General features: G+C 34.6%; 1 protein-coding gene across 2 annotated transcripts; it reads right to left on the minus strand.

Annotated features, from left to right (window-relative positions):
- LOC109848066 (delta(24)-sterol reductase-like) lies at window positions 17-6,639 on the minus strand. 2 transcript variants are annotated; one of them, XM_020417376.1, is made up of 3 exons: window positions 6,500-6,639; window positions 1,785-3,039; window positions 17-672 (listed from the first exon to the last, which is right to left on the minus strand). In XM_020417376.1, the coding sequence occupies exons 2-3, from the start codon at window positions 3,021-3,023 to the stop codon at window positions 229-231; spliced, it is 1,683 nt and encodes a 560-aa protein (XP_020272965.1). In that variant the 5' UTR covers window positions 3,024-3,039; window positions 6,500-6,639; the 3' UTR covers window positions 17-228. The 2 variants fall into 2 exon arrangements, with proteins under 2 accessions (XP_020272965.1, XP_020272967.1); XM_020417378.1 differs by lacking the exon at window positions 6,500-6,639 and adding an exon at window positions 6,259-6,355.

The following is a 12,374-nucleotide window of genomic DNA, read 5'->3' on the forward strand; positions in this document are numbered from 1 at the left end:
AGGGAAAAAAGAGGAGGAATAAAAAAAAAACATCCAAGCACATAAATAGCACAGGAACAAGTCACGCAGATTGTGATACAAAGAGGCCCACAACCTCAAACTGGGCATAAAATACCTGCTCCATCAAACTGTAGATCCTTACCGTGATCCAAATTTAACTAACAGTTTGATCCTAAAACATAAAACAAGCAGCCGCAAATCTAAAACACACCTACTCGTCATTCCACCTCAACTCTCCTCGGCATAAGCAGGCTCAGCAATAGCCTGCTCAGCCTCCTGCACTTCCTTCTCAGTCTTCCTCCCTTTCTTAGACTTGTAGTAAACGCTCATAAAAGTCCCAACAGCTCCATACTTCTTCCTGCACTGCTCATAGAGACCACCATCAAACATCCTCCAGAAATTCTTCTCGTTGAGCTCAGAGACGGCGTACTGTGGTTGGAAACTGTGGTTCTTGATCAGCCAGTCTTCAAGGCGACGGACAGCCTCGACTCCGTCAAATTCCTCACCTCGGAGAACGGGGCCGGGGGCGTAGTAGACGCCGATGTCAGTGTACATTTGGGCGTAGCTCGTGTCGCCTTGCCTTTGGTGGTGCTCGAAACCAGGTTCCGGGTAGATCATTGTTCGGATGGGGAGCTTGAAGATACGGTGCGGGCAGAGCCAGATAGGATACACCTGAAGCAGAAGAGGAAGTATCAGTATCAATACACGCAAATAAAAGCAGAAGAGGAAGTATCAGTATCAATACAAACAAATAAAACCTTCCTTTCAATATAGAGAACTACAAGTACAATAAATCGAGTGATAAAGATAAGAATGTCACAGCTGACTTGTAGATCTAGACTAAGAGATGAGATATGAGATGGGACAAAACTGAAAGTTAGATGTTACTCCCATTGAGCATAAAACGAGAAAGAATCAACTCAGAAGGTCTGGTTAATGTACAACCGAGACCACTAAATGCACCAGGGTCAGGAGAAGTGATAGGATTACAGTTAATGGGCAAGGAGGGCTAGATGTATGCCTAAGAGAACTTGCTAGGAAGCAATTAATGAGGATGTGATAATAGTTAATGGAGGAGATAGCCGTAACAGAAAGGAACGGAAGAATCTGATTCATGTAGACCCGAAATAAAGTATAACGAACTAAATAGGTTTTTAACTACTTGAAATTTCTCTAATAAGATGTTTTAGGACTGAGTTAGACACAGTCACTGATCACCTTGCAGGGTGCACTTCGCAATAAATTCAAACCCATTTATGTAACCACATAATGGTAAGCGTAATTAAACATAAGTTTGGAGAGGACCAACTATTTTAGGCAGAAAGAAGGAAAAAAAGTTTGCAAGTAGTAGCACCTGTAAAACCTACAAAATTTGCCAAATGCCTAAAAATAAACAATAGAAAACGCAATTGCTTTTCTGTCAGGGGTACTCTAGGCATAGTTTGAAAATATACACGCAAGTTGTCCTCATCTTAACAGGACGAGCTTTGGCGTTATTACCGCAACTTAAGAGTGGCATGTGACCTTCAGTCTGACCCTAAAACACTCTCTCTCAAGAATGCCTAACCTCGATAACATCTAAACTACTTAACTTTTCAAGCCAAAGAAGGCCTGAAAATCACTCTCTCATATGATGTTGGCAAGAATATAAGCCAAACATTCATATTTTATTTTTCTCACAAGGACAATGACAAAAAGGTTGCAAGAAAAGAAAACTCCAATGAATGGAAACACTGAAGTAGAGAACAATCCAGCTATCACTCAAATATGGGAAAGAGAACTACCTCCATTTCACGGTGAACAAACTCGAGCGCCTCACCAACTTTATATAGAGGAACCAAGAGATCCTGGATCACATGCCTATCATGATAATAATTCCTGATAGCTTCACCCTGGGTAGCTTTAAGCAATGAAACCTTTGGTGGCATCAGCCATCCAAAGCACCACCTAAACCACCACTGGTCTCCAAATGGCAATATCAGCTTCCCCTCCCAATATAAGCACCTGGTGTGCCTGTGATAGTAGTCTCTCGTGGGAATGTATTCAACAAACTCACCCTTAGTTAGAGCTTTATGTGCATGCTGATAAAACCAAGGTTTAAACCACCACCCAACACTATTGATAACATTCCCCTTTTGCTTTGCTTCTTCTTTAGATGCATACCTACCCGTCATCATAACACCTTCATTTGGGTTATATATCATTCCTTCAACAAAATCTGGCACTTTCGCCGAATCCCCATCTCTGGGTGCAAAAGAATCGGCGTAAGCTTGTGCAAGATCCCTGAGATTCCCTCTTGCTGGTGTATAAGTTAGCTTCATGTACTCCTTAACAGGTATGAGCTTTATCTCCGCAGAAACTAGGAATCCAATTGTTCCTTGAGACCATGGAACGGCATAAAAGAGGTCTGAGTACTCATTATCCTTAGTCGCTCTAACAACACGTCCATCTGCTAGTACAAGTTCAAGCGCAACAACTGTGTCTGAGAAAAGGCCATATATATGTGAGCTTCCTTCAATGCCGTAGCCGTTAATGAGACCACCAACTGTGAGATCATCCAGCTCTGCAACCACAGCAAGTGCAAGGTTCATAGGAACTGTAGCCCTAGTAATTTGACCCATATTAACAAGAGGCTCAACCTTCGCGACCATTCTCTCTTTGTCAATCTCAAGGATGTGTCTAAATGCCGAGAGATCGACCTCAAAATGCCTAGCACGTTTATAATCAACATTGCGCATACCAACAGCAATGTATGGTTTCCTGGCTGTGCACACAAGGCCATCTTTCTTTGGATTTCTTTGTTTGAGACGATTCACGACTTTTTTCACATTCTCGTCGTGTTCCTTTTGTCGTCGCTTTTCTGACTTCATTGCAGATTTCACATCACCCAAGTATATGAGGAAGTAGATTGTGAAAGAGACGGGTAGGACAACAAAGATAACGAGTATCCATCGGAAATTGACAAGGTAGTCCACTAGGTCTTTCTTCCTTTTGGGACGAAGAGGCGTTTGCAGATCTGACATGGTTGTAACTTGAATTCTGAAACAAAGAGGAAAGAAACATTATCGTAAGAGAACAGCTATAATATAAACAATAACTGATTTCATTTTCGGGGAACAGATAAAAGTTCTCTATGATAGAGGAAGCTAAATATGATGCGTGAGTACAAACATTTTAGCTGCTGGGCTAATATACAATGTATCAGACATTTTCTCCGAGAGGAATTAAAAAAAAGGGCAATGACTTCAGATACAGATCATAACTGAAAAGATTTAATGCAAATGGCTGAACAAGTATAATAATTAGAACAATCCACAAAAAGGTTATGTATAGTAATAAGCTGAGAGAATATAAGCTAGATGGGTTAACATGAAATATACTAATCACATTAAAGAAAGTTATTGCACTTGTTCATCTATATGCGAACTCATACATTGCTCTAATACTTATAGGTAGATTTTATATGTAACTATAAGCTAACAAGAAATAGGTTCTGCACATCTTAGATTTATTCTGGCGAGATATGTCTCAGGGGAAAATGCAAGATAACACAATGTACCAAAACTAGTTATGCTAGATCAGATGAATAGGATAGACCTCCTTGAGGTACTACATTTGTAGAAGATGGGCACCAACAAGTCTATACAAATTTAAAACATAAGGGTTGAATGCAGACTTGGAGTTGATAACCACAATACAACTTTGTACTATCTACAGGGATGCATGTCTCTATAGCGTGCATGAGCCATTAGCTCCTAAGAGGTAGACTAATATAAATGAACTGCACAGCAACTCAAAAACCAAAAAAAAAACAGTACTTTTAAAGGGAATGCACCAGAAAATACACTAGAAATAGGTGGTGCTTGGCAACTACGTAGATGGACCATCTGCTAAAGCTGCAGTCCACCAGTTTTTTACCAATGGGTGAATGAGGTGGATCAGCAAACACCATGACAAATACAACATGGGAAGGAGAGTCTTTTTTTGGAAATTATATAATTCTTGTTGCACAATCTTTGACTCCCAAACTCAATTAACAAATGGTTAAGCCAGTATCCCCCTTAATAACGTTCGCTATATGAAAGTGTTGACTATAAACTATAACCCTCTACCCTCACCATAACTTTGGAGTTGGTGTAGTGGCGGGGGCCTTTGACGGGTACCAAAGCAACCCAAGTTTAAATCCCACAGGCCACGAATTTAGAGTGGGCTTTACAAAAAAAATAAAAAAATAAAAATAAAAACCGTTGCGTGAGTTTAGGTTAGGCCCATAAAAAGGGAGTTCAACCAGTAGGGGTATGTTATGTTAGAGTATAATTAAATTAAACCCTCAACCCTCCTAATAACTTTGGAGTTTTGGTGTAGTGGCAAGGACGACTAACAAAAAGAAAAGTGATAATAAAAACCTACATGGCTAAAAATTTTCCACATGCTGTTTGAAATGAAAATAATAAAAAGATCAGAGAGTATAAAAGACATAAAACCATTATCTGGTTTTTGCAAGCTATAGGCGCCGTTATATGCTGTAAAGTTACCAGACTCATTCTCAGTTTTCTGAACTGAGGTAAAATCAACTACTTTGAGAGGAAGAAAAAAAAAAGAGGATTAACCAGTATATACCTTAAGAATATAATACTTTTTCCTATTCTCACCCACCAGACAATACTCCGTACAAAGGCAAGGTAATTTATGAATAGGAGCAGTAGAAATATGCGTGCATAATGCTTTTATATCCAGGATTAAGGTCAAATAATGAAACCCGGTAACTTCGTAGAGTGAATACAGAAATGTGCATGCAATCACTCACCCAGCAAGGAAAAAGAGTAACAAACTTAAGTTTAATTCCGATGAAAATCATGAATTTTGAATCAAATACCATGAATTGCTCCAACAAGTGTCCTATCTGAAGATTATTTACTAAGAAAGATCTATAATCGTATATCTTTAACATCAAATTTACTTTGGAGGGTGAAAAAAAAGGCCTGCAGGCACCTTGAGAACCAGTAACATACTCGATTAAAGGATGGGCATCTTCTACATCCTCTACATTATTTGAGTAAGAAAAGCTCACCTAGTAGTATCAAAGAATTTTGCAGATCAGACAAAACTTCTATGCTTGGAGAGAATATTGACCTTAGATGTAGAATCTCTTTGTATGAACTTAAAAGTATAAACACTAAGGATAAAAAAAACTTGAGTTATTTATACACATGTCCACTACCTCAAGCTTAAAAGGTCAATAACAATTTAGTTGCCACTTAGAAGTGTGGATACTCTCCTACGGTTGTGCACTCGATGGATCTTCTTCATGAAGCTAGGTACAGATGAATACTCCACTATCCCCTGAATATCTCTACTCTATACAACAAGGTAAATGTTACCATGCTAGATTGCAATAAGCCCTCTAGAAGAAACAAAAATAAATACAGATCTAGGACCGATATAACATGCACTGCTCTTCGTTTTACTTATATCCATCCATGTTGTCTGCAACTAAAAACGAACTTGAATAGCTTTGCTCTGTACCTTCTATTAAAGCTCCTTTCTTACAAACCCCTGTAAACCAGAATCTACTTGCAAAACTTTACATCTTCCCGTGTAACAATTCCCTATATATATATATACATTCATTGTTTTTGTTTAAAAAAATTAAGGTGCTTAGTTACACAAAATCCCTCCAATTAGTTTGGCCACACTACACCCACTAAAACCCCACAGATGCATAACAATCTTGCTGCAAAGATGGATACTAGTGTCAATTGTGGACCATTGACACAATTACATTGGCATGAGAAGCATGAAACAAGCAGCTAAAATGCAGTTCTGAAACGATCTCAATGCTTCAAATACAAAAATAAATAAATAAATAAATAAATAAAATAATAATAAGTCCGACAAGTACCTAATTCACCATTATGAAGCAAATTTAAAATCTTAAAATTAGGAAAAAGTAATAGTAAACAGCTAAAAACAGATTAAGAAACTACTCAACAAACTTCAAACAGACCAATAATGTCAGAAAAAAATCTCAAAAATGATCATAAAAGAAATCTTAATCTACACAGTCGCAGATCTGTAATAGGCTATTTACATTTAAGCTCAAAAGCCCATCAAAAGCCAAATCAAGTACTTAAAAAGGAAGAACAAACTAATAATTTAACAAAACTTCTCCAAAAATATAAAAGAACACATCTTTAAAAGTAAACGCCCCCAAAACTTTCAGCTCAACGGACTTGGCACTTCAAAAATTATACTCACCCACCACAAAAAGGAGCTCAACTCCAATCGGATCAATCAAAAGAAACTAACTTTTGATTTCAATATAAAGTATGATACAAAATAACGTGAGCTAGGGTTTCGAAAACAAACAAAAGCTCCTCGTTTTCTCAAATTCTTGATCAGACAAAAATAGATGAAAATTGTAGTGAAATCTGACATTGAATGTATAAAATATATAAAATATTCATACTTTGAAGTGTGTGAAGCACTGATTTCTTACCTCCAACGGGAAAATTAAATTGAGAGAGAGATTCACTCCCCACCTCCCTCTCTCTAGTCCACTGTCACTTGACGCTAGAAAGGAGAGATTTATAGGGGCATTAATGCGTCTTTTCAATGGGTAAATTATAGCAACCCCCTCAATTTTGGATTGATTTACATCAATCCATAAAAATTATAGATTTTTTAGTATCAGTCCCTTAAGTATTCAATGTCTAGAAGTGTCTGTCAAGCTACTGATAGTGGCGTTAGGCCCTCCAAAGGTTATATTTTGTTTAAAGAGTAGTCCCTTTGACGACTAAAATTCCTATTAAACCCCCAGATTATTATGCTTGTTTTAAATAGTAATGTACCCTCTCCGATCAAGAGTAGTCATAACACGGTATAAGAATTGGAGTCTCTAATAGTAATTTACTAATTTGAGGGATCCATTTCAAATTGTTAAAGAGTTCAAGATCAAATATCCAAAAAATAAAGAAAAGTTCCCTAATTTTTGGGCTGATAAGTTATTGGTTGCTTTTGTATTTTCTTTCTTTGTCATTTTATGAGATGCTTTTTTTAGTTATTTGTTTATTTAATTATGAATATCAATAAATGATGATTTGATTTTGTGTTTTTATTGTTGTTTGCAAGATAAAGATTCGGAGTTTTTAACGTTGTTGTTGGATTGAACGCTTTGATGCACAAGACTTAAATCTGTTGGGTGAAGAAATGCATTTCACTTCAATTATGAATAATCTTACTAGAATGTATTTCTCTTATATTATATTTTGTTATTTTTCTCCAATGACAATGCATTTCACTTCAATACTTTTGTTCTTTCTTATGTTAATATGGAGTATGTGAAAGTTGTATTTTATTTAACTAATTGAGTACTTCTTATGCCGTATTCTTATGGTTTGATGATGTTCTTAAATTGCAATCATATACAATTTTTCTTACACTGACTTTATGTGATTTAGGTATTACATTGTCTCTTTTTTTCGTCAAGTGGAAGTCATACACCCCTTATATAATAGGTATTATATTTTCTTTGTTTTTTGATATTTCACTTTTATTTTACCAATTTCTTTGGAAAGTTATCAACGGTTTAAATATTGACATGACTCGCACAAAATGTTCAAATATTATTTTCCCGTGTTTTCATTTTTTTCAATTTTTTTATAAGTTTACCCATTATTGGTACTTTTTTAACATTTCACTTTAATTTTAAATTTTTTCTACCTTATAAATAATAAAATAACTCCCACCATATTTCTGAATACCGTTTTTACACATTTATATTTTTCAAACTATATATTATCATTATTTGTATATTAAATAAATTCGTGCATCGCACGGGCCTGAAACTAGTTTTGTTTAAGAGTAGTCCCTTTGACGACTAAAATTCCTATTAAGCCCCCAGTTTATTATGCTTGTTTTAAATAATAATGTACTCTCTCCGATCAAGAGTAGTCATAACACGGTAAAAGAATTGGAGTCTCTAATAGTAATTTACTAATTTGAGGGACCCATTTCAAATTGTTAAAGAGTTCAAGATCAAATATCCTGAAAATAAAGAAAAATTCCCTAATTTTTGGGGAGTTTCCAGTGAAATTTTTATTAACCAAAAGTTAAAGATAGCTTGTGAAACTTCACAACACTAAGAGGAATTGGTGAACTATTCTTAAAGACACTAAAAAACTCCGCATGTACAAATATCACATGCCAAATGCTCAAATAAAAAGTTGACATGTGTCACCTTATCCTATTAGAAAGTATTATGAGTAATTCTATCTTCACCTGAATTCTTGTCAAATTAAAACTATTCTTATCCATAATTTAAAAATATAATAATCAAATACTTGTTAATCCTAATCAAATTACAACCATCCATTTTTTAAAATATAAAAGTTAATAATCATTTTTAATTCTCTTTTCCTTCAATTTCTTCCACTATTTTCCTTTTCTTACATTTTTAATTAATATTGCATTTTTTTAAAAAAAATCTCACATGGTCTTCCATATTTTTTACAGGGTAAAGTTCACAAAACCTCTAGTAACTTGGGGCACTTAGGACTAAACCCCAAAAATTTGTAACTCTCATTAAACCCCACAACAGATTTGAGAGTTTTAGCGAAAAGAAACACCCCAACATGTTATGGTTTTTCACTTAATCTTCATAATGGCATTATCTCATAATTTTACATCGTTCAAACTTAACCCTCAAGACCGATAAATTCCTCTCAGATCATTCCTACTTATGAGTTAGCCTATAAATTTCAAACAATCCTAAAAAATCAGGAGATTACAACACAAATCCCTCAAAAATAAATGTTATAGCCATTTAAAAAAAAATCTAAAAATTACAAAAAAATCCCTTAAAATCTAAAGATTATAAATTATAAATGACCCCTTAAAATTTTTAAAAATTACAAACAACTTCTTTAAAAAAATTTAAAACAAATACCTACAAATATGAAAATGATAGAAGAAACCCATAAAAATAAAAAATTGATCAACACCCTAAAAAATTTGAAATTGCAATCACCCCTTAAAAATCTAAAAGTTGCAAAGACCTTAGAAAGAAACCCTAAAATTTTACTAAAATATCCCAAGTGTTTTCAAAATTATAAAAAATAATAATTTGAAATAACCCCATTTTAAAATCCAAAAATGAAAAATAACGACTTAAAAAAAATCTAATAATCACAAACAACCCTCTTAAAAAATTTGAAAACTATAAAATGTAAAACTAGTTTGGGGCTTTTCTGTCAAATTTTAATGAGTTGACTAGACATGAGCTAATCATATTAATTTCAAGAGTTTTCTATCAAAAAAGTCATCAGGGTTTTAGTGATAAGTTTCAAAAATATTGGGGTTTTAATTCAATACATCTAAACTTTAGTGTGGGCTTAATGAAATGCAAACATATTTTGATTTTGGGACGATTACATGACATGACACTTGAATCTGGATCCGGGCGCGAGATCCGAGATTAAATTTCACGCCTGCATGATAAACTAATGCACCCATAGCGAGTCGTTGCGTCGTGTCCGGATAGCCGTTGGCATTCTGGCTGTTCCCTACCACGTGAGGCCGATTTGGCGTGACAGGAAGATGCCCTGTACTTTAAATATGTGATTCGTGTGCTTTGAATAATTATATTTTGACCCAATTTCCTGATACTGCTTATGTGCAAGGAAACTTTACATATATAGTAATATTTTTTATTCCATGCTGAAAAATGAATAAATCACCAATAAGGGTAATTTCGGAAATTTTAACTTAAACCAAAGTTTAACTTTACATTTATAGTGATCTATTTTTATACCAAAGTGTTCGATGTTAGAGTTTTTACCAAAAGTAGAAATAATAAAATTTTTATTAGAAGAGTCTTTTAAGGAAATAAATCGATCAAATTTAAAATCAAATCGGATTTATTTCCTAATCAAAATAGTCTCCTAAAACATGACTCAAAATGGTTAAAAACTGAAAAAAACTCTAACATCGAACACCAATCTGTTTTCGTTGACCCTGTCTCGAAAAAATACGTGATTTTTGTTGCAAGCCATTTTCTTCTGCCTGACCCGCATTTAGGCTTCTGACGGTCTAGTTTCTCCATGAATATAACCGTAGTGTGTTTTACGTCAAAATAACAAAATTCCTCTAAACGAGAGATCTACCACTTCACCTATTTAAATGAATTAAAAGGTAGTCTCTTAATATTTATAAAGAAAATAACATTATTAATTTTTATCCAAATTGGATGGATTCTATGTTAGTGATAGAACTTGAACTTCTATTTTCTCATTTCCAAGAACTAGCATTTTCACAATTCATTCCTTTTCAATTCTCAAATATCTCTTGATTTTTAACCCTCTTTGTTCTGCCCTACAATTCTATTTTTAAGTTATTGAATTGCAATTTTCACGTAAAAACTTTAAAAACACTATTGTTGACGTATTCTAGTTTGTAGATGTTGTACAAGAGGTGGCGTGGTTGGGTCGTTGAGCTCGTGTGACCGACCATCAGTTCAAGCTCAGGACAGGGTTGACCCCTGTCAGCACAAGTGTCAGGTGGCAACCTATCTCTAATGTAGTCGAGGTTTGATCACCTAAGCCAATGAACCACCTAGGTTCGCCGGTCGAGCCCGACCAACGTCATGATCATGTTCGACAATGAATTTCTTCGACTGTTTATTTTCACTTTAACTATTTAATCTTGTATTCTATTATAAAATTATATTTATTTATTTTTGACTATATCAAATCTTATTAAAGTGCTAAATTATATACTAATTATATATATAAAAACTATAATTATATATTTATATATATATATATATATATATATTATAATATATATATATATTATAATATATAATATATCAATATATAATTATATAATACTAAAATATATATATATATATAGAGAGAGAGAGAGAGAGAGAGAGAGAGAGAGAGAGAAGCTCCTATAAACTTAAGTGGATAGAAGCACTTGTCCACTAATTTTTTTATCCATTAAATTTGCTTTGAGATTTATGCTAGCATATGGTACATGCAATATCTCGAATATATCCTTTATATTTTTTCACAAATACTCAAAGCAAATATAATTGATAAAAAAGTTAGTGGAGAAATATCTCAATCCACTAAAATTTATAGGAGTTTTACTATATATATGTATGCATGTATATTTACACACACACTCACACACACATGCTCTACAAAGATAAACATCATAAAGAAAAATATCGCAAACGCAAAGATATATATAGTTTGGACTTCGAAGGAACACTGAGCTACGTGAGGCCCATTTATCTTTTGCTAAAAAACTAAATGTTTATAATTAAAGTCTGGTCGGGCAGGGCGAGGCTGAGCCGGGCAGGGTTGTGCTAGGCTAGGTCATCAGTGGCCTGAGCCTATGGTGGGTTGGGTCTACTTCTTTGGTCCTGAGTCTAGATTAAAACCCAGCTCGGCCCATGAACCATCACCAATGTGGGTCGGGCCGGGTTTAGACCCAAACCAGGTTGGGCTGGTTCAGACCACGGTTCGAACCGTCTCATGTCCAACCTTATGTACAAGTGAAAATTACTATTATAGACGAAGCTTTTTGTTTTTCTTAAAATTCTGAAAAAACATAATATGGATGAAAAATGTTTCTTGTAGCTTATAGATAAAAGGCCTTTTGGGACCATATATTTTTTCTTTAAAGAGATTCCTTAAATTAGTAATGCCAACAGCAATGGATGAACATTGCAAATAAAAAGAGAGGGGAAAGTATCTTCAAATCTGGACTATTCTCACCCTATATATTCTATAGACCCTCCCGCCTCCAACAAACGACAGAATCCACCACCAATTACGAAAAATCATCTTGAGATCTGTTTTATTTTAATTATTTAATCTTAATTCCTGTAATTATCTTGTTCTAAAACTTCTAAGTTGACTACCATCGTATATAAAATCTATGCGAGAAGGGAAATTGACAAGCACGAGTGCTTGGGGTGAAAAAAAAAACATCATTTGTCGTTTTTTGGCCGATAGCCAGCTTGGTCTCTAGATTCCACATGGACATCGGGGGTGGTGGTGCAAATTATGATATTTTTATTTTAACATTAATTTTCTAAAAAATTCAAAATGATAGGTACTTTAAGGTTGGACTATTGTGGCTGGACTTGAGGAACGTGTGACAAGATTTTCCTTTCACATCCGCAAAAACTAAGAAGAGTGTTACAAAGGTATCAGTTGTAACGCACGAAGCAAAGAGACAAGTGAATAAAGAGAGTTCCCTCTTGTTATTTTATCTCTCTAATTTCTTATCTCAAGAACTAGTTTCTTAGCTCTAAGAAGTATTTCTTAACACACTATTAGCACAGTATTACATTTTTGAGC

Source organism: Asparagus officinalis, chromosome 7, assembly GCF_001876935.1.
Source record: "Asparagus officinalis chromosome 7, Aspof.V1, whole genome shotgun sequence".
Taxonomy (NCBI): Eukaryota; Viridiplantae; Streptophyta; class Magnoliopsida; order Asparagales; family Asparagaceae; genus Asparagus; species Asparagus officinalis.